Source organism: Panthera onca, chromosome A1, assembly GCF_046562875.1.
Source record: "Panthera onca isolate mPanOnc1 chromosome A1, mPanOnc1 haplotype 2, whole genome shotgun sequence".
NCBI classification, from domain to species: Eukaryota; Metazoa; Chordata; class Mammalia; order Carnivora; family Felidae; genus Panthera; species Panthera onca.
This window is the reverse complement of record NC_138339.1, coordinates 25178333-25203888: the sequence shown is the minus strand read 5'-3', so window position 1 is coordinate 25203888 and position 25556 is coordinate 25178333. Positions and strand designations below refer to the sequence as shown.

The 25556-nt window shown below is 39.3% G+C and overlaps 1 protein-coding gene and 1 long non-coding RNA gene across 8 annotated transcripts in view; one reads left to right on the top strand and one right to left on the bottom strand.

Annotated features, from left to right (window-relative positions):
* Positions 1-25556, top strand: part of DROSHA (drosha ribonuclease III) — a 125369-nt gene that overhangs the window by 90191 nt on the left and 9622 nt on the right. For all 7 annotated transcript variants that reach the window (XM_078444603.1, XM_078444605.1, XM_078444602.1 and 4 more), the window contains 5 exons: positions 2396-2498; positions 5648-5718; positions 12161-12205; positions 13724-13881; positions 14903-15008. In XM_078444603.1, the coding sequence (XP_078300729.1) occupies positions 2396-2498; positions 5648-5718; positions 12161-12205; positions 13724-13881; positions 14903-15008 (483 nt within the window). The remainder of the gene's footprint in view (positions 1-2395; positions 2499-5647; positions 5719-12160; positions 12206-13723; positions 13882-14902; positions 15009-25556) is intronic.
* Positions 7931-23680, bottom strand: LOC144615939 (uncharacterized). The gene is made up of 2 exons (XR_013554685.2): positions 23246-23680; positions 7931-8289 (listed from the first exon to the last, which is right to left on the bottom strand). It is a non-coding gene; the product is annotated as an uncharacterized LOC144615939 (long non-coding RNA).

Here is a 25556-nt window from a genome sequence, read left to right as displayed (position 1 = left end):
ATTGATTCACTGGAAAAACTTTTCTGAGTTTCCCTTGATTTTTGCTTTCTTTTTCTTTTTTTTTTTTCTTCATTTTATAGAAAAGACTGGATTAAACCCATCCTGGTTCTTAATTTGATCTTGCTAAGGCATTTAATATATTCAAAATGGTTAATTTTAGCCTCTGGTTTTATGTTAGCAAGAGTGTATTATTTAATTTTATGTAATACCATCATCATAATGATGGCATTTGAGAATGCAAGTAATGACACATTAATGAAAAACTATAGGCGACATGTATGCCAACTTGGTTTTAGGAGCTTCACAATGAGTGAAATTCTACAACCCTACGTACAACTACTTCAATGTTTCGTTGCTTTAATTGTCAAAATGTTTCCTGACAGGGCACATAAATGTCCACTGGAAATAAATGTTAATAAGTAGTTATCAACCCTCTCCCAATTTTTTTTTCAGTTTAAGATACAATGGATTGTTTTTCAAACAGTTGTAGGCAGGATATTTACAAAGTTTGAAAAATTGCCATAGCAGGAAAACAGAAACTGTTATGTGACACCTGGGGTATGTACAAACCTGTGAGTTAATTTGCCCAGTTTCTCCCTTCACTTTTCTGTATGCTCTTCTTCCACCCCAAGTACTGACACTCCCATAGCATTCAACATTCATCTGCTCCAGCAGAAGGCAGTGGTGGCCTTGCCCTCTGTCTAGACCAGTGGTTTGAACCATTTGGGAGGGAAGTACTTGACAGAGGATTGCTGAGAATCTCTGAGAATCTAATGAAAGCTCAGGTCAGCTCTCCACAGACAGATGAACTTTTAACACAAGCACCAGTTGAACACCACTCTCCTTTTTAAAAGTTCCACTAATGCCTACAGGAAAAAGTAAAGATGTAGAGCAGGGATTATGAAAAGTTGGAAAATTCATAGCATTCCAGACTCGTTTGTAATATAAAACATGACTTGCAGTCTATTCTCAAACAGGGCTCCAGAGATTAGCAGACAATTGGATTTTCCCAGTGAAGTTGTGCAACAGGTGAAATTTACATATTCTAGCATAAGCTCTTGCACTTAGGGATCAATTTTTTAAAAGATGTGTTTTCTGCTGTTGCATTTGTGGTAGTCGAAACTCATTTGAATATATTTTGTACTCATGAATTCGTAGCAGTACAGAATACTGATAGCACATATGTCTGATTTGTATTGTCTCTTTTTCCAGTGTAAATGGATATGGATATTAAAATACACTGAGACACACGAAATCTGAGTATCCTATTTGAGGACTGATAAGACTTATATTGTCCTAGTTGGTTCATTAACTTGTGACTTGTTCCATAGTACATAGCATGTTCCTGTTTAGTAAGAATTTATTGAACTGAATTATAGGGTAATGGAAACAGATTTATTGCATGCATATGCAATGTTTGTATTTTTCTCCTTTTATGGGAAGAATTGTGATTTCCATTTATTCAGTTTCAGGAGTTTTATTTTAAAAAATCATTCATACTGTGTCTAGTTCTAAAAGGACTTGATTTGTGTCTTATGATATAATAGGGTAAGAAATCAGTAGGACTTAACTCAAAGTAAAGAGAAAATATGCAGGAAAATAAATGAAGCCAGAAGCGAAGTTACTCTACACAGATATATTCATAAGTCCTACACAATTTCCAGATCTTGGCCACAAATTTGGTTCTAAACTTTTCTGAGGCCAAATTAAAAAAAAAGAAGCATAATTCATTACAAACAATAGTCCAGGAGCCCTTAAGGTGAATCCAACCCTGTTGCTCAGATTTCACTGAGCCTTCTGAAAGATGAGTACAGAGACCTCACAGAGTGGACACAAGTACAGAGATAAAGGGCCACAGAAATCCTTAATCCAAACTACAAATAAAAAAAATAAAAAAAAAAAAGATTTAGAGATACAAGGCATTTTGAAATCTTCCAAGGGTTCCCATTGGTTCTGCCACATACAAATTTGTTCTGTATAGTACAGACATCAATACCATATAAATTGGGAATCAAAGAGGTTGACTTTGGGTTAGATTTGTGTCTCTAGACATGTTGGGTGACCCCAAAGGCCCATGGTCTTATAGCATAGTCTTTTTCCAGCTTTGGCTAGTGCTTGGTCTGAACTTGGAATTAGACTCAGATCTGATCAGTTCTGAACCATCAGAGTTGAAACATCAGAGTTCATAGAAGCCTAGTTGGGGAAAGGTTGAGATTAGTCAGATCTGAACCATAGGTAAGGACTCCTAATGAATGGCAAGCTAAACTCTCTTACTTTATTGACATAAGACCAATTAATTTGTATCCATAACCCCTTACCCCCAGGAGATGTTGAGTTGTTGCAGTTATGACTTCGTCAGATTCTTTCTTTCTTATTGTCATTTTGAATTTTGTAGAAACTTGAACTGGATCGTTTTATGCTTTATGCTCATGGACCTGACCTTTGTAGGGAATCAGACCTTCGACATGCAATGGCTAATTGTTTTGAAGCATTAATAGGTAATTTCTCTTTTTATAATCTAATTTCTTGTATGCTTAAAATGTTTGGAGACCATATAAAATTCAGTGTGGAAACTTGGGACAAAGTTAGTTGTTTCCGAAGCATGTGAGGTCCCTAGTAGAACACTAACTTCACGTATTGTGGTTATTGTAGCTCTTCCAGAGCAGCAGTCTTGCTTTCTTTTCTTGCATTCCCCATGCCTGAACTGGTGTCTGATGTCATGTACGTGCATGGTTAGTATATACTGAATTGAACTGAAGTAAGTTAATATGTAGATGGATTACTTTCCAGATTTGATTCAGGACCACATGCATAAATAAACAGTAAGTAGGTTGCTTCTGAGGCCCTAACACTGTTTTTAATCACATTTTAAACTATTTACAAGATTTTCTGACTTCAACATCTTGAAAACACTGCATTTTTTAAATCCCAGGGCTTGAGTCTATGTAACTATTACTTACTCACTTGAAGCAAGACTGATGCAGACACTTTACTTCCTCGGTTTCTTTTTTACTATAACCAGAATATAGTTAGCTATTGGCACAGGAAAGTTAGGAAGAGTTAATGAGCTCGTGATTGCAAGTATGCTTTACAGTGAAATATAACAGTAGATTGACAATTCCTTGATTTTTTTTTTTTTTTTTTTTTTTTAGGTAAATGATTGAGTACATTTTATGTTTCAAAGGCCTTTGTGCTTCCTTATCAATTTTTCCTTCTTCCTTTGAAAATGAGTATAAAAGCATCCCATTATAGTTTTGTACTGATGATGGTAACAAGAGAATGTTTAATAATTAGTATCCACAGTCTTTTCACAGCTATGTCTGTTTTGCACAAATATGTCTATTTTCAGAGAATGTGTCACATGGAATTACTGTGCTCTGTACACATAATAATTTTGACAGTGTTACAGTTGGCTCCCAAGCCAGGCAGACATGATTCAATTCCTTTTTGCTTTATTTATCAGCACTGTGTCTTCACCAAGTTACTGAGTCTCTTTGAGCCTCAGTTTCCCCATCTGTGACATGGAGATAGGATCACTTATCTCACAGAATTGTGAGAATCTTAATATGCAATCCTGGCAGCCACCCCTTCAGAGTTCCATTTCCTTAAACCTTCCCCAAATCACCTACTATAAGCCCAAGTCCTATAAATCTTTTGTAACACTCTTTACTGAGGTGTCCTATGAAGGTGAAGATAAGAATGCAAAAATGCTTTGCACTTTGCCTAGGGCCTGAGTAGTCCCCAAACCACTACTGTTACTTTTACTATCCTCCTCATTGTTATTATTTTACTATCCTCCTCATTATTATTATTATTACTATAACTATGGACAAATAATAAATGTATTTATTCATCAAAAGTCCTGGTGACTAAGTGTCTTAATGTTTTACTTAAAAAATGCCTTTCTGAAGACAGATATAAAATATGATTTCAAAAATATAGGACTATCTTACTCCAGAGTTATTTGATACCCAATTAAAATGTTATTTGATTTGATATCCAGTTTAAATGTTAAATAGTTATTTCAAATTAAAGAAAAAGGTTGTCCTGATTTTTTAAAATTTATTTATTTTTTATGAGAGAGAGAGAGAGAGACAGAGAGAGAGAGAGAGACAGAGAGAGAGAGAGAGAGAGAGAGAATCCCAAGCAGGCTCTGCGCTGTCAGTGTAGATCCCGACCTGGGGCTCAGTCCCATGAACCGTGAGATCATGACCTGAGCTGGGATTAAAAGTTGGAAGCTCATCACCAAACTCCACACCCAAAACCAAATAATCCAGTGAAGAAATGGGCAGAAAACATGAATAGACACTTCTGTAAAGAAGACATCCAGATGGCCAACAGGCACATGAAAAGAGGCTCAACATCGCTCCTCATCAGGGAAATACAAATCAAAACCACACTCAGATATCACCTCATGCCAGTCAGACTGGCCAAAATGAACAAATCAGGAGACTATAGATGCTGGAGAGGATGTGGAGAAACAGGAACCCTCCTGCACTATTGGTGGGAATGCAAACTGGTGCAGCCACTCTGGAAAACAGTGTGGAGGTTCCTCAAAAAATTAAAAATAGACCTACCCTATGACCCAGCAATAGCACTGCTGGGAATTTACCCAAGGGATACAGGAGTGCTGATGCATAGGGGCACTTGTACCCCAGTGTTTATAGCAGCACTCTCAACAATAGCCAAATTATGGAAACAGCCTAAGTGTCCATCAACTGACGAATGGATAAAGAAATTGTGGTTTATATACACAATGGAACACTACGTGGCAGTGAGAAAGAATGAAATATGGCCTTTTGTAGCAACGTGGATGGAACTGGAGAGTCTTATACTAAGTGAAATAAGTCATACAGAGAAAGACAGATACCATATGTTTTCACTCTTATGTGGATCCCGAGAAGCTTAACAGAAACCCATGAGGGAGGGGAAGGAAAAAAAAAAAAAAAAGAGGTTAGAGTGGGAGAGAGCCAAAGCATAAGAGACCCTTAAAAACTGAGAACAAACTGAGGGTTGATGGGGGGTGGAAGGGAGGGGAGGGTAGGTGATGGGTATTGAAGAGGGCATCTTTTGGGATGAGAACTGGGTGTTGTATGGAAACCAATTTGACAATAAATTTCATATATTAAAAAATAAAAAGATAGAATTCCCCCCCCCCCCCCCAAAAAAAGTTGGAAGCTCAGCCAACTGAGCCATCCAGGTGCCCCTGAGATTGTCCTGATTTTTATTTGCAGAAGCCTTCATTGATCTGAGCTCAAGTTTTATCAGGTCTTTTTATGGTCTAAAACATAAACTATAAATATAAAATAAAACCTAACATGCTCGTAAAGTCGGTATTTGTGCATAGTTCCCTTAGTAAGTTCATACCCATACCTCGCATGATAGTTCATAGTAGGCCTCTTTTTACTTAAAATATTGGATTTAGGTTTTAGTAACTTGAATTTCACATTTCAGTCTAATTTATAGTACAAATCCTGGCTAAGAGAGGGAAGATGCTACCTTTAAAATAGTTGCTCTGGTCTTGTCAGGTTTTTTTCTTTAATGTGAGTGAGTTTTGGCTTGCCTTTTTGCTTTATTTATAGAGACATATAATTTTCTTTGAATATTAATGCAGCCTTCCTTTTGGCATTCTCTTCCTTTTATCTAGGAGCTGTTTACTTGGAGGGAAGCCTGGAGGAAGCCAAACAGTTATTTGGACGCTTACTCTTTAATGATCCGGTATTTATCTTGAATCATTTGATTTTTCTCAAGTATCATTATAGAAGATTTTATATCAATTAGTGTTTGTGTTTAAAGAGAGTGTAGGAGAAACAAAGTTCCCGAATATGCCATGGATGGTAGGTTTCAATACAACAAAAATAACTTACTCAACCCTGTTGCAAATGGGAAAGTCCTGTGGGCATTTGCACTAGGAATTTGCCTTCTACCTGAGACCCCATTTCTCCCATGGCCACTTAACAAATTCAATAATAATACTTTGCTTTATTTTCAAGTATCTTGAAGTTGATTATGATTTTCTGTTTTATAATGGTTGGGTACCTACACCATGCAAGCTTACTTGAAGCTATAGCCTTTTGGCTTTTCTGTTTAGGATTTATTTTTATATAAACTATGTAGACTAGATAAATGTATATTTATTTTAGAAAGTGAGTTCATAGGGAGTTTCTGACAGGGCTATGAATAAAGAGTATGAAGGTACTTTTTTTTTTCTTCCTTAAACAAGTTATAGTTTAAGAACAAATGATAGATTCTAAAATAGTCCCTATTGTTACTAAAGTATTAAGCTATTAATATTGCTAGAGCCACTTTTTAAAATCCTGCATGTAATAGAGCATACTGGATGCTTTTTGTACCAAAACAAGTCAATTTAACATTTAAAGGGAGACGCAACTCTGTATTCCAAATTGAAATGTCATTATAATTGAGTGAAATAGCCCTCATGGAGCAATAAAGAACATAGGAAGCCAGTGTTTTAAGCCTTTGTGAAACCTTCAGCTTAAATGGCTGTCAGATGTTATTACTGAATTACTTAGGATATTTAAAAAAAAAAAAGAATAGTTTTGAAAAATGTGACCTCAATAATGTTCATATTTGAGGATTTGATTTTTTTATATTTGTTTTTATAGAGATTTGTGATGATTTTATGTTTGTGAATTTTCTCCTGATGGGGAAGTTATCTACAGATGTTCCATGTCCCCCATTTTGTCCTACACATACAAATGAGTGTGCATCTTGATTTATATCTGTAGCAGATGGCATGTATTTTAAGTCTTTTTCTCAAATCTTAAAATATCTTTGTTTTGGCCTTTATCTTTTGTTGGCAATTTCAGCAACTTCTTTACTTTCTTCCTCCTTCCAGGCTTGCCTTACACTAGTCCCCTCACTCCCAGCTACTCCCTGCCCCCTTCTCCCATCGTACCTGCTGCCCCACCCCCCCCTCAAATCTATGCTGTGTTCCTGGTTTCCTGAATTATATGCAGGTTTACACCATGTGCTTTTCATTGCATCGGTTTTTGTTTAGATTCGTTTCTCTTTTTAAACTGCTTCTTTCTCCCACTTGTCTACTTAGCAAGCTTATCTTATATTTCCAGTACCGAGTGCAGTGCTGGCAAGCGCAGTATTTAATAAATATTTGTTAACAGAATAAAATGAATAAGTGATTCAATGAAAAAGCAGAGTCTGAACATGATCTTACAAATGGGAAGGCTGAGATGCAGAATTCATCTTAGTGTGTCTTTATGAAACTGAGCAGTGCTTAGTAATACATGGTCTTTCTGTTTCACCATTTTCAAGTGCACACACCAGGCCATTCTGACTCATTTGACATCTCCATATTGGTTCACATCTATTAGGTGTAATGTGTGAGAGACGGGGGTGAACCGTTGAATTTTTTCTTGAGTAATGATACTGTGAAAGTCTAATCAGCCACAGGCAGCCAGACACAAACCTGTAGGCCCACAAAACAGAGTTACTGAATCCATGTAGTGAGGGAGGCGGGAGGGCTGGTGCTGGCGGATTGTAAGGAGGAGCCAGGGAAGCAGGGATCAGTTCTTGGTTGGTAGTCTTTTCTGAAGCTGAGTTAGAAGAAGCCATGGGTTGGGGTGCCTGGGTGCCTCAGTTGATTGAATGACCACCTCTTGGTTTTGGCTCAGGTCATGATCCCATGGTGGTGGGATTGAGCCCCTCGTCAGGTACTGCACTGAGTGTGGAGCCTGCTTGAGATTCATTCTCTCTCTCTCTCTCTCTCTCTCTCTCTCTCTCCCTCCCTCCCTCCCTACCTCCCCCCATCCCCCCCCTCTCCCCCTCCCCCTTTCTCCCCCACCTCCCTCCCTCTCTCTCTCTCTCTCTCTCTTTCAAAAAAAAAAAAAAAAAAGGCAGCCACGGATTAATTTGGGATTGGGTGCTGTCAGGAGCTAAGGGCAAGTTAACATAGTGTCCCCAGTAATGTTTATTCAGAGGAGAAGACATAGCAAAGCAGGTCAGAGGGCAACATCGGCAGAAAAGCAGTGGTCCCTCAAAGAGGATGTCTTTTCTGGCATTTTACAGCGGCTGTAAGACCTTGAGGGAAACATAGTTTCCTGCCATCTTTGCAGTAGGCTTGATGTCTGTCGTCCCCCCTAGCCCTGTTGACAGCGGGACTGTTTCTGCATTCTCAGCCCGGTCTGATGTTCATTCACTCTTTCATCCCAGACTGTTTTTCCTGGCTCCATGTTTTCATCTTTGTGTAGCCCTTCATGGTTTCCCAATACATTCAGATCCATTGTTGCAATCTGATCGTCCCAATGGCTTCTTGGAAAGATAGGGAGAGATTACTATGTAATCTTTCATATTCTCCTATTCCCTTCCCACCCCCTTTTTGTCTTTATGTGTCTGTCCCAATATCTCCTTCCCTGGCCTTTCTCTGGAGCCCCAGAGATTGGGATGTCTTTTCAAATTGCCCCTGGGCAACTTCATGTGGGTACATACCTCGTTTCAACATTTTTAGTGTTTGAACTCATCACCTTAATACTAAAACGTATTTCACCTCTTTTATTTTTATCATCTAAACCGAAAACCTTACGATCTTCTTTCGTCCTGAAGCTTTTTCCTTCCCATCTCTATATGAGTTGCAGACTCTTCTATCAGTTCTGTCCCTAGTATGTCTTTTTTTTTTTTAATGTTTATTTATTTTGAGAGAGAGAGAGTGTGTGCAAAGGCATGATTGGGGGTGGGACAAAGAGAGAGGGAGAAAGAATCCCAAGCTGGCCCCGCACTGTTAGCGTGCAGCCCTATGCGAGGCTCAATCTCATGAACCATGAGATCATAACCTGAACTGAAATCGAGAGTGGGATGCTTAACTGACTGAGCCACCCAGGCACCCCTGTGTCTAATATGGCTTGAATTGGTTCCTGTTTGCTTTAATGTTTGCCCTCCTCATTTCTCACATGAAGTATTTAACCGTTCCAGTCTATCATTCACACTACATTTAGAGTTGTCTTCTTTTTAGTGTATGGCTTTGACTATTTTCTTTCTTGCCTAAGATCTTTGATTTCTTTACTGTCTGCCAAGGCCTATATTATACAACAGAGCATTTAATAGTTTTCATAATCTAATTCCCATCTATTTTTTGTTTCTTTTCTTCTCCCCCTTTGTGCCATTCTAGGAATTCCCTTTTTTAATTAAAAATTTCTTTTAGACTTGATTTTTTAGAGCAGTTTTAGGCGCACAGACATATTGAGAGTAAAAATTTCCCATACTCCCCCTCCTCCGCCACACGTTCCTAGCCTCTCCCATTTTATCAACATCACCCATCAGAGTGGTACATTTATTACAGTTGATGAACCTACATTGATACATCATCATCTCTCAAGGTCCCGTAGTTTACCTTAGGGTTCACTCTTGGTGTTATACATTCTGTGGGTTTGAACAAATGTGTAATGCCATGTATCCATTATAATACCATATAGAGTATTTTCACTGTCCTAAAATCCTATGTTCTACCTATTAGGAGTTACCTTTTTGTGCCTGTTTTCTTTGAGACATATTATTTATGCATATACGGTGCCCTGCTTTTGATTGCCACTCTCTGCTGATTTGCCAAATTCCTCATGTCATTCAGGATACATCTGAAGAGTTAGCTCTTCTTTGAAGCTTTATCTGATACCCCCAACCAGAATTTTCCTTGCATTGATTTATATCACTATTATAGAACTGATCTCAGTTCATTAAATTATACTTATTTACCTTCATTTTCCCCCACTAGGCTCCTTTGAGGACAGGAATAGTGTCTCATTTGTTTTAGTAAGCTAATACATAATAGGTATTTGATAAAAATATGTTGCTAAACAACAAGCGTTGGTGAGGATGTGGAGAAAAATTCTCTTGTACTGTTGGTCAGAATGAAAACTGGTGCATCCATTCTGGAAAACAGTATGGAGGTTCCTCAGAAAATTAAAAATAGAATTACCCTACAGTCCACTAATTACACTACTGGGTGTTTACCCAAAAAATACAAAAACACTAATTGTAAAAGATACATGCACCCCTATCTTTTTTTTAATGGGTAAGGACAGATTTTAATCAGTAATATACTATTGTGATAAAAAAGAAGGTCTAGTGTGAACTGATCCAACTTTGATTTGGACAGAATGACTGGGCATTTTAAATAGAGTCAGGGAAGTGAAAATGACAAAGGAGGGATCAGTGTAAATCATGTACTTTTATGTTTATTGCATTATTTTATGTTTATTGCATTATTGCATATGTTATTGCATTATTTACAATAGCCAAACTATGGAAGCAGCCCAAGTGTCTATTGATAGATGAATGGATAAAGACACACACACACACACACACACACACACAAAGAGAAGAATATTACTCAGCTATAAAAAAGAATGAAATCTTGCCATTTGCAATGATGTGGATGGAGCTAAAGAGTATAATGCTAAGCAAAATAAGTCAGAGAAAGACATATACCATAAGATCTCACTTATATGTGGAATTTAAGAAACAAAACAAATGAGCAAAGGAAAAACAAAAAGATAAACTGAGAAACAGACTCTTAACTATAGAGAACAAACTGATGGTTACCAGAGGAGGTGAGTAAAGGGATGGGTCAAATAGGTGATGAAGATTAAAGAGTACACTTAGCACGATGAACAAAATAAAAAAAAATGTTGCATTAATAAATGTCTCAGCAGTCAGTGAGCATTTTCTGGAACACACTGAAGGAAGAGGTTTTTGCCTTGAATAGATGGTAGAGCTAGAATTCCAGTCTGGAGTTTTTATTTTACAGGCTATTTTCTCTCACACCAAGGGATGGCAGAACCTGATCTCTGAGTAGGGTAGATGAAAGGAAATGGAGGCAGTGGAAATAATTTAGGTGTGAGGTGTTAAGTGGTTATACATCTAAGACATCTCAGGAGAAATCACAGTGTCACTGAGTGAAAAACAGGAGAAAGGGGAAAGAGGAATTAGAATTAAGTTCCTGAGAATTTCGAATATTGGAGACGAGAGTCGGTTAGAAGAGCTAGCTGTTGATTGTTACTGTTGATATGATCAACATTAGTAGTAGCATCTTCTGTGTGCCAGCACTGGGCCTGTTGCTTTGAGGAGGAAAAAAGCATGAGAGAACGTGAGAAAGTTGTAAGAAGGGAGTGACATTCTGCATAATTCATGGTACAGAGAATTCAAGGGAAAGGTTATTGGTTAAGAGAAGCTCTCTAAAGTGCCTTAAAACAGTTTGATATTTAAGCTTTCTTTTTTTTTAAATATTGGCAACAAGACACAAACCCAAAACCTCTTAAGTGTATTTTACTGGGATGCAAGTTGCCCAAAAAAACACTGAATATTTTATTTCACATGGTCATCATGTGTGCCACAGTGATACTAAATTTTCCTATTCTTCTCTGCCCCCCCCCCCCCCCCCAGTTTTTAAAAAATATTTTCCCCTCTTTTTAAAAATCTTTTGTTACTTGTTTGAAAAACCTAACATCAAGGCCAGAAAGTAGATTCAGTCAGAGGCTCCCTAGAGTCTAAAACTGAAGGAAAAACGCTTTAATCCTGAGGAAGTTCTAATTATAACTGCCTCTAGATTTAGCTCAGTGGATAAAATAATGTACTGGGCTTCTCCGTAAAATCCACTCATTTCCATATTTCAAGAGAACATTTGTAGTGACCCACAGTAAAAGTGTGGTCTTATAGATCTGAGAGTTTAGGCACTAGATATGGATGTTTTCCACTCCATCTTAAAGCAGCTCAAATGATAATGAACGAGTGCCTAAAATAAAAGACATCTGAGATGAGTTTTAATTACAAAAGGCACAGCTGATGCACATTTCTAGGGAATGATAAACTAAAAAATATGATTAAAACAGCAGCTTAATCCCATGTATTAGGTTAAGCAAATGTGTAACTGACTTTTAAAAGGTATCTTTGACTTCTGGGGGTGGAGGTGGCTCTTTTCCTCCCCAGCTTAATAGGCTAATTAGAGTCACTACAGGCGGTTTGAGTGGTGAATACACTTTAAAAAAATTAGTTTGCTAGCACTATTGAATTTGCAATAAGTGGAGTCAGCATCTGAAATAGTTCACTATTTCAAATAATGGCATTTTATTTAGTACTCCAGAGTGTGTTAAATGGCTCCCTCGAGCATTAAAGGCATCACTCTGTTTTCCAGGACCTACGTGAAGTCTGGCTCAATTATCCTCTCCACCCACTCCAAGTAAGTGTGACCTTCCTGTCTGCAGTGAGCTTTAGAAATCTGGGGGTTCACGTTATTTTAGCTTGCCTGTTTCCCCTCCTGCTTTTATAAACCTTTGATTCCCTTCAGTGGCACTATGACTTTAGGCTGGGTGTTAGGCAGAATTGGAAAACTTTGGAACAATAGTAAAATGAACCCATTTGTGTTGCATTTGTGCTCTGGGATGGGGTGGGGAAAGCCCTGGGAGTCGTCTTCCTTCAAGTCAGGAGGATCTCCTTGTGTGGTTGTGGTTTGGTGCCCTCTCTCCCCCAAAAAAGTGATATTCAAAGCTTAATGTGTTGATTGCAGTATATCTTCCTGCATGCTATTGTAGAGAAAGTAATATGGAGTCAAGTCTGGGCTTAGTAAAAAGAACAAATACTAAATGAACCTTGCTAAATTGTAACCTACTTTGGATCTTGGAAATTGAAGGCTTTGACTCAAATTGCATAAAACATTGTAAATTAAAATTTTAGTACAATGTGATGACTTTTTGCTCAAGATTTTGGTATTTAAAAGATGTGTGTATGGTAACCCTCTTTTTCCCAGTTTAAAAATTCTTTGTATTTGCTTGTATTTCTATTTTACTTGGAGATATACAAATGTATGTATACATGTATATATATACCTACATACTTTTATATATGCATGTGTGTATATGTACATTATACATACATAAGAATAATCACTAGTGGCTGAACTTTCATGAGAGGCTTTATGGTATGGTAATAAATGGCATTAATTCAAAGAACTTTAGAAACATTACTATGAAATTGTCCAAAGTTGTTGAAAATGTTCACTTTAATTATGCTTTTCGTGTTTGCTCTCTGCCAGTTGTTAAAGGCTCATTGTTATGTGGAGCCACCTGCCTAGTGGTATGATAATCTCCAGTGTAAGCTGAATCTAGTTTTAGTGGTGTTCATTTACCAAAATAGGTGGTCCCTAGAAGACACACAGAGGTCATGTTCCTCTAATACAGTGGTTCTCAGAGGGCAGTTCCCAGACCAGCAGCAACTGTGTCTCTTTCTCCTGGGAACTTGCTTGACAGGCAGACTCTCAGTCCTTTCTCCAGATGTACTGAATCAGAAACTCGGGGGGTAGAGCTCAGCCATCTGGATGTAATAAGCCCTGCAAGAGCTCTGATGAACATGAGAGTTTGAGAAGCACTGTGTTACTAGATATACATATTCTCCACCAGCAGTCCTTCCTTTTGCCTCTTCCTTGGGGAGTTAGTATAATACTTGGGATTTTGAACTATCTGTGTACAGTACTTGGCCTTGAAATTTGATAGAAGATTGGAAAATATTTTTTGAGCCTTCTTTAAATATTAGGTTTGTTTGCCATTCTAAGGGTTGAGAAAGAAGCTTCCATGTTTTATTGGCATTTCGGAAATTTCTGCCCATAGGAGAAGGAATTTTATAAAACACTATCCTAGAATTGATAATTACTTTTGTAACCAAACACTGCACATAGTTTTTTATTTATTTTCTTCTCATGTAGCTACAAGAGCCAAATACTGATCGACAACTTATTGAGACTTCTCCAGTTCTACAGAAACTTACTGAGTTTGAAGAAGCAATTGGAGTAATTTTTACTCATGTTCGACTTCTGGCAAGAGCATTCACATTGAGAACTGTGGGATTTAACCATCTGACCCTGTAAGTTAGAATTGCTCGTGTAATCCCAGTGTGACCATTTAGACAGGAAGTCCCAAACCTTTGCTGCATGCCTTTCAAAGGAATTGGGATTTCAAACATATTTCCAGGAAGGTCACATCAGGAGATGGTGAGTAGCCAGACACTGGGATATGTTCCAATACAATATTTTTGGTTTCATTGTCGTGCATCTTATTTCTTCGTAGAGTAGAAGAGAAGCATGAAGGAAGTAAAAATTTTATCTGTAAAGGGATAGATATTAAGTATTTTAGGCTTTGCAGGCCATGTGGTCTCTGTTTCAGTGATTCAGCTCTGCTCTAGTAGCATAAAAGCAGCCATAGAGAAAATGTAAATGAATGAGCGTGGCTGTGTCCCAATTAAATTTGCAAAAACAGACCAAGGGCTGAAATTGGCCCTCCACCCTAGCTCTAGATGAGTGATTTGGAGATAAGCTAATGTAATAATTAGGAAAATAACCAAAATGTTATTTTTTTGCATGTTGTTTTTCATTCTGTTTTTGGCTTCTCTCCCCCAAATCAAATATTCACAGCTATCTTTAAAGTGTAAAGATTTAAGATTCTTGTCATAGATATTTTTTTTAGTGTCCTTAAACTGGATTCCAGATAGAGTATATATTTCAATAAAGAAGTAAAGATTTAACAAAAATCTTTTCTGGACCTTTTGGCTTTATTTCGTCTGAATGGGGGTTCTCTGTGCAGATAACAATCTGTACTATATTTTTCAGTTGATATTTCTTAACCTCTGACCAGACACCATTTACCAATCTTTATTTTAGCAGTTTTGTAATCCTAAGATGGTGCTCACTTTCTTCTTCAAGACCCAATCTATATTGACTCAGATCTCTCCTCAATTGAGAAGCCTTAGGGACTTGTATTTAATTTTGTGCTTTAAAGCAAGGTGAATACATTGCCTTTTACAATCATGTCTTTTTAAAAATTCTGTTTCTTTTTTTAATAATACAAATGCCTATTGATCTCTTCTGCATTGATGTTGTTTTTTCCAGAGGCCACAACCAGAGGATGGAATTCCTAGGTGATTCCATAATGCAACTGGTAGCCACTGAGTACTTGTTTATTCATTTCCCAGATCATCATGAAGGACACTTAACTGTGAGTTTGTGCTAAATCATTCCCTCCAGTAAGATTGCTATATAATAAAGTGAAAATTGGAAGAGCCAGATATATATTTCTGTAATTGATTACTTAATTCTTGGTGACGTTAGCATAGTATATGGCTTTGTTCATTTTGTTATGCAAATTGTACACAAAGCAGTTTACGAGAAGAACTCATTTTATACGTCTTCATTAATGGTTACCTACTCTGTGCAAGACATTGAGCTAGGCTTCATGGGAAGAGCAAATATTAGTTGACACCAATCTATCCATAAGGAGTTTAAAAACTGGTAGCAGCAATGAAAAATGTAAGGCAATAACTGCAAATTGTCTTTCTCTTTCTGTGTGTGTGTGTGTATGTGTGTATGTGTGTATACGTGATGTATATGTGTGTTATATGTGTATGCATACCCATACATGTGCACTATGAAAAATAGAAGTAAGTAATTGTAACTAAATGCAGGAAAGAACCATATGAAATATTATGAAGAGCATAGGTAAACTGCTGCACTTGTGCTGTTTAGGAAAAGATAAGCTTCCTTGTATCTGTGATTTCTAAGAAGGCTTTGTGGATATGATGATCTTTGAGCCTTTAAATACGAATAGGATTGGGCCATTAGGAGTTAGTGGGAAGAAATTTCTGTGCAAAGACATGCCACAACATGGGTGTACTGAAATAAGGGCACAACCTGAAAAACCAGAAGATAGAGACACAGTAGGGAATGAGTTTGGCTGGATCCAGGGTGGAGTTGAAAGGGACATAGGCAAGGTTTGATTTAATGAACAAAGTGAAACAGCCCCCATTTCTCTCATTTTTATTTTATTTTATAAAATTGTATTGAGCTTTTTTATTTGTTGCGTACTGTTTTTACTCTATGAAACTGATCAATAATATAGCTGGAATGGTGAACAAAGCATATCTGGAAGCCCCTCCAGAGTTGGGCATTGAGAAAACAAATACATTCCTGGGCCAAGAAAAACAGTAGTATGCTCTAAGATATTTTGTTAGTGTAGATTTTCTTCTTTATTATATTGAAGAAATAATAAGTCTTTCATAGTTTGCATCTCAACAATTTTATGCATGTTTTGCTTTGAATAGAATTGGATCTTATCTTTGCAACTGTGAACACTGGAAATAGTTTATGTGAGACACAAATATTGGAATTAGGGAGAATATGGTGATTTAACTGTGTTTAGATATAATTTCTCAGTGAAATTTCTAAGCCTAACAAAATGTGGTCTTTTATTCACTCACTCAGTGAGCATTGTGTTCTTACTATGCCCCATGTACTATTATATGGGAAATCAGCAATACACTTCTTTTAAATTTAACTTAAGGGGCTCCTGGGTTGCTTACTTGGTTAAGCATCTGACTCTTGGTTTTGGCTCAGGTCATCAGCTCACGGTTTGTGAGTTTGAGCCCTTCATCAGGCTCTCTGCTATCAATGCAGAGCCCACTTCTGAGCTTCTGTCTCCCTCTCTCTGCCCCTCCCCCATTCATGCTTACACGCTCACTCTCTCTCTCAAAATAAATATATAAACATATAAAAAATAACAGTCTGATGACCATTTGAAGTTAACTACTTTTGGATGGACAAGGAAGTATTTTCCTCTTGAATTAATATTAAATTCTGAAGAACATAGGAGTATTTACCAGAAATAAACTAGTGTTTAGTGTCTTGTTCTACTAATTAGGGAGTCAATAACTGCTTGTTCAGTGTCTTCCATTAGGGAATAGACTTCATAGCTGTCAGAGTATCTGGTCGGTCTGAGAAATTACCAAACCAAGCCAAATGGCTTGAAGTAGAAATTCATTTTTTGGCCACATAGAGGCCAAAATGTAGAAAATGTATGACTTCAACACACGCATTTACCCTTGTATTCCTGCAGAATTAACTGTGAACTCTTGGGTTTTGTGGCAGTGGGATGCTATAGACCAGTTTACTGCTTCCTATCTTGGTCATTGCACACATGTACACATTGAACATATGATAAAACCAAAACTCAGAAAGGCACAAGTCCTGCCCAAGGTCTAGATGAAGGTAAAACCAGAACTAAAGACTCCAGTTTTATGTTCTTTCCCGAAGTGCTTCAGTGCCATAACTATAGTTTTATCCAAAGTGTGTTTATCAGCCTTGCTGTCTTAAAATTAGAGAATTTTTGAATAGCTTATTAGAAAGATGTTAAATGACAAAATTATGATATGACGGTTTTATTAACTATATTCACAGAAAGCTTTGGTAGAAATCGATAGGACTGACAGATCTGCTGGCAAAACAAAGATGATCTGTCATCAGTTGAGTACGTATTTTAAAAGATATTAACTCTCATCGGTGCTGCTGCAGTTGCTCCCCCCACCCCCGCTTGAAACACTGCCCTTTGCTGGCTTCTGTGACACTGCATTTCCTGGTTTTCCTCTCACCTCCTTAGCCATACTCTGTTAGCCCCCTGTGCAGCTGATGGATATTCCAGCATCTGAAAGGCTCCCTTCCAGGCCATGTCTCTTCTCATGAGAGCCTCTCCCAGACAGTCTTTTCTGTGTCCATACCGTCAGGTCCCCTCTAGGGGCAGTGATGTCCACAGGGACCTCTTTGGTCCTATTTTTCTGGTTTTTTTTGTCTAAGCTGTTGTGGCTGCCCTCTCAGCGTCTCCACATGTCCAAGACAGAATGTATGGTCTTCTTGCACCTGGGTCCTCTTCTAGTATTTGCTGAGTAACCGAATGGCAGCATCAGCCAGCTGGTGTTGCAAGTCAGGAACCTAGGGATCATCTTTGATTCCTCCCTCCACCCATTTGCCTATATTGTAGACCAATCACGAGTCCTGATGTCGTTACTTCCTGAGTAGCCACCTCGTCTTCATCACTTAAATTCTCTCAACCAGCCTGTCACCTGGACCACTGTAGCAACTTCTGCATCACTAGCAAAATGGTACAGGAATATGCTTGACAAAGAAACCCCATTAGAAGAGGTGGCATTTATTAAATTGCAAAGGATACAATCTTTTTTTTTTTTTTTTAACATTTATTCATTTTTGAGAGACAGAGCATGAGCGGGGGAGGAGCAGAAAGAGGGGGAGACAGAATCCAAAGCAGGCTCCGAGCTCCCAGCTGCCAGCACAGAGCCCAGTGTGGGGCTCCAACCCACGAACCGTGAGGTCATGACCTGAGCCGAAGTCAGACGCCTAACTTACTGAGCCACCCAGGTGCCCCACAAAGGATATGATCTTAAGGGTGTGTTTATACCAAGCACTAGGCAGTGCAGCATGTACAGATTTCCCCGAGATGTTCGCAGCTGTCTGCAGAACTGGCCTTTGCAGCTGTGTGCTCCCCCACGGTGCGTGTTGTCTCAGCGGAAATCCTTCAGTCAGCCCAGGTTTCAGGCCTGTTGACAGTGTCATAGCTTCCTTATCCTGTATCCTTCCTGTATCCACTCCTGTCCCCACTCAGTGATGCATTCTCATGCTGTAGCGGTGGCTGGCGTCTTTTCACAGCAGACCTCCTGTGACCGTGCTCGCTGTTCATCTTCAGTTCACTTTGGTCATTTCTGTTATCTCCCCAGCCTCTAAATGTTGGAGTGCCCCTGTTCTCAGACCTCCTCTCTTTTCTCTTGGTTTCTTTTCTGAGTAATCTCATAGCTTTGAATACTTCTGCCTGTACCTCTCCCCCTAACTCCACTCAGGTCTTTATATCTCCAAATACACTTGACTACCTAGATGTAAAGATATATTGGAATCCCTAGTTGGATTTCTCTTAGGCCATCTCCATGGCCAAAACAAAACTGATTTTTCACCCCAAAACCTGCTTTTCTCTAGCTGTGCTCCATATCAGTAAGGACTGTTTCATTCTGTATTTGCTCAGGGGGAAAACCTTGAAGTCATCCATAACTGTCCTCTTTTCTTCATGCTATACCTATTAGCCACTAGCGTCCTGTTGATTTTACTTTAAAATTCTGTCCAGAACGTGACTACTTTTTACCAGCTCCGCTGTTAACTCCCTGGTCCAGGCTACTAATACCTTTTCCCTAAATTATAACCATAGCCTCCCAACTGGTCCATCCCCCCTCTCGCTACCCCCCCCCGCCCCCCACTCCCCAGCCCTCGGTCTGTGTTTAGCACATCATCTACAGGGACTGTTTTAAAAGGAAGTCAGATTACAACCTCCTTGTTACCTACAAGACCCTATGACCTGCCTCTCTGATGCTGTCTCTGTCTCTCCTAGACTCTTCACATTGGCTTCTGTGCCATTCTGCAGGACACTAAGCAAGCCTTTGCCTCAGGGTCTTTGCACATGCTGTGGCTAAATCCCCCATCTGCTTCAGGTCTTGGTTCAAATGCTATCTTACTAGTGATGCCTTTAACTTATAGTGACCTCTTCCCCTTGTCCCTAGTCCCTGTCTCCCAGCCTGAAACCTCATTTCCATTTTCTCCTTGGCATTTTCTATGTATTTTACTTGTTTACTGTCTTCTCTCATCAGAGTATAAACTCCTTGAGGGCAAGAGTTTTTGTCTCTTTTCTTCATTCCTGATTCCTTGGGTCCTTGGGAGTTGGTATATCATTGTTCTGCAAATATGCTCAATGAATGATTGTCATATCCCAGTCCAGCGGTTTTTGTTTATTCTTTGGATAGTAACTAAAGAGTAAGCAAGGCCCAGGGTGCCTGCCCAGCTGTCCACCTCATGTCACATATTCTTCTTTTCATTGTGCACCTCTATGCTGGCCTGTTTTGTGTTCCTCCAAGCCGCCTCCTGCCATCAGGCTTTGCATGTACTGTTCTTGTTCTGGAGAATATTCTGCTTCCAGCCCTTATTCCCATCTGCGTGGTCTCTCCTACTCTTCCCTTAGATGTCAGTTCTGGCTTGACTTCTGGATGCAAGGAGAGCCTTCCTGGATGCCCTCCTGCCCACTCAGAATTCCACGTTCTTTTCTTTCCTGGCACTTTTTTTCAATTTGCCTGCCCCACTAGCCTGGAAGTTCTGGGAGATCATGTTTTTATTTATCACTGTGTGCCCAGGCCATATGGTAGGCTTTCCATACATATTTGATGAGTAAATAAAAGAGAGTTTTGTGGGCAGCTAAGTTGTACAGAGAGGGAAGTAGCAGTGGCACTGGAGGGAAAAGTGGCATGTTGTCTTATGTGTAAAGAAGGAGGCTGAAAACTTATTTATGAATGTCTAAAGATTAAAATTCATTTAAAATTTTGTTGGAGATTACTTGCTACAGTTGCATTTGTATGAGGGAAATAGCAAATTATTCATTATTGGATTAAAGAACATACAACTACATTAATTTACACTGGGAGGCATTCATTAGCTTTGAACCATTTCTTTGTACACTTGTTTTACAGAGAAGAAGGACAGCTGAGCAAATGAAATGGGAAGTTTTGGATGCTGATGGGGAAAAACATAGTGTTGTAGGAGTTGGATATTCAAAAAGTCCTGCGTGGGAAGGAATATCAGGCATATATAGTTGTACTAGGATGACTGAGGTTCATTTCATAGACTGAAGTATTTGTTTTTCAGGGTTGGGATTAGGTAAGTAGTGAGAGGGTAACAAAGAGCATTAACTCAGACCAGATGCCTGTCTTGTCACACTTGCAAGTTTCAAACCTGCATGTTGTTCTTCCCTCTAGATCATTCCTCCCTCTTAGCCTTTCCTCTGTGCTCCTGAGCTAAAAATAGTTGTTAACCCCATACCTACTATGTGCAAGGTACTATGCTCATTTGTGTGCGTCAGTGAGGTGAATGTGCAGAAAATTCTGTTTGCTTTTAGAAGAATGCTTTGCAATAATGAGAAAGCAAGGATTATAAATAAAAAGTTTGAGAAACAGTGATCTAATCCCTCTCTGCTGCCTCCAGACAGCACTAAACATAAATCATTTGGACAAACACGGATCTTATGTACAAGATCTCTTTGAGAGGATAGATTCCACAGCCTCCTATTTGAGAATTTCTCTGTCACTAACATAATTTGCCTCTTTGTATCTGACCTGCATTTTGCCTGCTAGCATTTGTGTACCTTTTCTTTAGTTATCATAGGAAATGGAGACCATCTGGCTACCACTCTTGGTAAAATAGACCTGTGTGGCACATCACTGTCACTTTTAATAATATATTCTGCGTTCACCCCATGCTCTTATATTAAAGCCCATAAAATAATAAATCACAGTCTACTTATTTTACACTAGGTGGCCCTCTTTGGTTACTCATGTCCCATAGCTGTCGCTTCCTCTTTAGAATCGAGAGTGAATAGAGAAGTTGAAGGAAGAATGCCAATATGTTTCTTTGTTTGTTTTAAAGCAGTAAACCTTTTTCCTATTAAAAGTTAAGTTTAATTATGAAAGACTGCTGTGCTGAGATAATAAAAAACATCCTGGATTCTCAAAATCAGAATTCAAGGTGTGTGATATTTATACTGGGCCTGCCATTGCACCAGGAACTCAGCCATCTTCTCAGCTTCACAGAGAGTCCTAACTCCATCTTCATTTTTTCTCTTGATCTCAAGTATAATTTGTGGGGCACCTGGGTGGCTCAGTTGGTTGGTTAAGCATCTGACTCTTGATCCTGGCTCAGGTCATGATCTGTGGTTTGTGAGTTCGAGCCCCAAGTCAGGCTCTGTGATGACAGCGTGGAGCCTGCCTGGGATTCTCTCTCCCTCTGCCCCTCCCCTGCTGGCTTACAGGTGCACACACGCTCGTTCTCTCTCAAGATAAATAAACTTAAAAATTTTTTTCAAGTAAAATTTTGTCTTTTGTGGGTGGGATTTAAAGAAATAGTTTTTAAGGGCAGCCTAGCACTTGCTAAAATGGAAAGCTTTGAAGACAATAAGTAGACAGGTATCTAGAACAACTGTGTTGAAGAAAAATCCAGAGGAATTTCTAGAACTTTATAGAACCCTTTTCTTGTAACCAAAGAGTGAGCTTATCTTTCCTAATAATGATGATGCTACTGTGGGTAACAATAGCGGCTAACACAAATTTCTTGTGTGTTTATTGCATGCCAGCCATTGCACTGTGATTCATTACAACCATGTGCAGTAGGTACTACTTGCTCCATTTAATATATATTTTTTTAACGTTTATTCATTTTTGAGAGACAGAGCATGAGCAGGGAAGGGAAGGGGCAGAGACAGGGAGACACAGAATCCGAAGCAGGCTCCAGGCTCCGAGCTGTCAGCACAGAGCCCGACGCAGGGCTCGAACTCAAGAGCCGTGAGATCATGACCTGAGCTGAAGTCGGACGCCCAACCGACTGAGCCACCCAGGTGCCTGCTTGCTCCATTTTATAGATGAGGAAACAAACTCAGAGAGATGTAGTAACTTACACAGGGTCACTGAGCCAGGAAGTGGTAGGGCCACAGTTGGAACCCAGGAAACTTGGTGCCAAATGTTTTGCTTTTCACTACCACATCTAATGCAAGGCATTGTTCACAAAACACTCTAATAACTGTCTCAAGCTTAATTGGGTATTTAATATAATTTTCTAGCATTCTACTAAAAAATAAAAAGCAGATATTTCCTCTTTGTAAAATAATGATCTATAGCATCGATGTCGGCAGGTTTTCCAACCTCGTATCTTGCCCCATTCAAATCTGTTCATCAGAACAGTCTTTCTAAAATCAAAAAATTACCTTGCCCCTGTTCCCATTTGACACTTTTTGGGATTCCTCCTCCCCTACAGGAAAGTACAGACTTCCTTATATGACCTGCAAGACTTCCCCAGAGACCAGCTGGCCTCACCTGCATCAGTGCTTCCCGACTCCGCTCTGGAAGCTCTGACCTCTCCTCCAGTCCCACCCAGTGATCACCTTGCTGTGTCATGGTGCCTTGTTTTGCCAAAGCTGTTCCCTCTTCCTGGAAAACCCTTTCCCAGCGTCTCAGTCTGTTCAGGCTGTTACAACAAAATATCACAGACTAGTGGTATTTTGAACCACTTATGAACAATAGAAATCTATTGCTCACGGTTCTGGAGACTGGAAGTCCAAGATCAGAGTGCCAGCATGGTGAAGTGAGGGCCCTCTTCTAGGTCACAGACTCCTCCTTGTGTTCTCACAGGGGAGAAGGGGCTACAGATCTCTCTGAGGCTTCTTTTATAAGCGCATTGATCCATCAGTGAGGGCTCCACCCTCATAACCTAATCACCTCACAGGTCCCACCTCCTAATGCCATCATCTTTAGGGGTTAGGATTTCAACATAGGAATTTTTAGGGGGCACGGACATTCAGACCGTAGCACCCACCCTCTGGCAGACTCCTTCCTTTGTTCAGTTCTGATTTTGTGTTTGTCAGAATCCACCTACGTGCACATGGCCAAGTTGTATCCCCAGAAATACTAATTCCTTGGTTCTTGGAAGGGGCCTGAGCACCAGTATCTCAGAAGCACCTTATGATTCTGATATAACAGCCAGGTCAGCGAGCCTCTGCAGTGTTTTTACTCAGGGGTCAGGTCCTCCAGGAGGCCTTTAGGCTGAGGTAGAAAGGAGTGCCTCCATGCACTGTGACCTCTGTGCTGTCACAGCAGCTACCACAGTGCATCACAATGGCCAGTTCGCGTGGCTTCCCTGGATAGTAGCAGCAATGGTGTGTCAATCATCTTGGGGTCTTTAGCTGTCAGCATAGTGCCTGGCACAGAATTGGGCTCCACAGCTATTAACACTGAACTGCCATAACTCCAGGTGGTTTTCTCCCTTGTGACCCCACTTTGATTCCACTTGTTGGCAAACGGCATGATTCATTCTGAAGTAGGGTTCAGCAGAGGCCAAGGATACAAGCTATCATTTAAAGAACTGCCATTCAGACTTTGTGGTTTAGGTAAAGAGAAAGTCCTTCTCATCTTCTAAATTTAAATTGACTCTAAAAATATGGATGGTTTATAGCTTCCTTCTTCCACACTGAGTCCTGGTTTAGGCTCTTAGTTTTGGCAAGAACTTGAAGATCACTTTCTGCTGGCCACCCTACTGCTTCAAGACCTGTCAGGGCGTATCTTAGGTGAAACCAGAAGCACTTGTTAGCATCCTCACTGTTTTCCTCCTTATCCATCAGACAGCATTACTGTATAATAGTGAAGAATGAGCCCTGACTCTGGAAGGCAGCTTGTGTATGCTCATGTGTTCATTAGGCTTGTTGATTTTGAGGCCTGAAATCTCCGTATAGGCAACCTAAATTAGAGTTTTGTCTTCTCACCAAAGCATATACTGAGAGAGAACCCAACTTGCTCAGCACAACCGTATTCTCAAAATAGCCCTTCTATTCCCCCCTGTCCTCTACTTTGAGAACTGCCTCCCCTCCACCTCCCAACTGGGAATCCAAATGAAAAAAGATCTCTCTCTTCCAGTTCAGTTATTCTGGAATTACAAGATATTAGGCTAGTGGGCTCTTATTGGTTGGGTCTTTTATTAACATTATATGGTAAGCCTTTTTAATTTTGAGCTTCTCTGTGGATATTAATTTTAATGAAACATTTACTATATTGAGAAAAAAGATAGAGTTGGGGGAAATAGGAGGAGGAAGGGGGCAGAGACAGGCAAAGAATAATAGTCTGTAACTCAGCAGCAAGCATGGCTTATGAAGATCAAGTTGTATTTCTACTTCATGCATCACTGTCAGGCAAATTAAGAACATATTGTTTCTTATTTATCTATTGTCAAGGATGCAATCTCAGGCTTTGAGAATAAATCTTGATTTTCATAAGCTCAGTTGGCACTGTGGAGCCACAGAGCATAAAACTTGCATCTAATAAAGTGCGATGTGGAATGGTAGGGGTGTGATACTAGCACAGCCCACAGCTGCTTCCTGCTCCTTGGCCCTGGTGTCACCGGTTTTCCTTAGCAGGAAGGGATTGTTGTAATAGACCAAGAATTTGTTCTAGCTGTTGTAAGAAGAGTTCTAGCTTTAGGTATGTTATTCCCCGAAATCTTAGATTTGGGGATAATAATTACTTTCAGCTTCTGTTTGGTCCATCTTGGCTTCTACCTGCTTCCCTAGCCACCCTCCCCACCTTCCTCTAGTGAGTGGTTAGCGAATGCTGAAATCCTAAACCATGCTTGTTTTATGGGCACCTCTGTGAAGGGTTTGTTGTATAATTTTCATGCACTGTTTAATGTTATTGCTTAGGATGGTGCTTAGAGGACTCTTTGCTGACTAAAATTTCTGCTAGAATTTTTGTTTTGAATTCTTGAAGTTGAAATATGAAAGTCATATTTTAATATAATTAGAGACAGTCTCAATTTGATAAACTATAACTCAGGATATATTGTATACATTTTTAAAATAATAAAAGTAAAAATATAAATAAATAATTGAAAGATTTTTAAATAATACTTACTAAAACATTACTTCCCCAAATCCTATAATATATAATTTAACATCAGTGCTGTGAAATGTGAAGTTTATTTTAGGCTTCTAAAAATACTCCCTTAAAACTAATGTACAGTGACAGAAAGCAGGTCAAGTTTGCCTGGTAGGTGGTGCATTGGACTGATTGATTGCAGAGGGGCACGTGGAACCTATTTCAGGTGACAGAAATGTAGAATGTTGTCAAAACTCATCTAA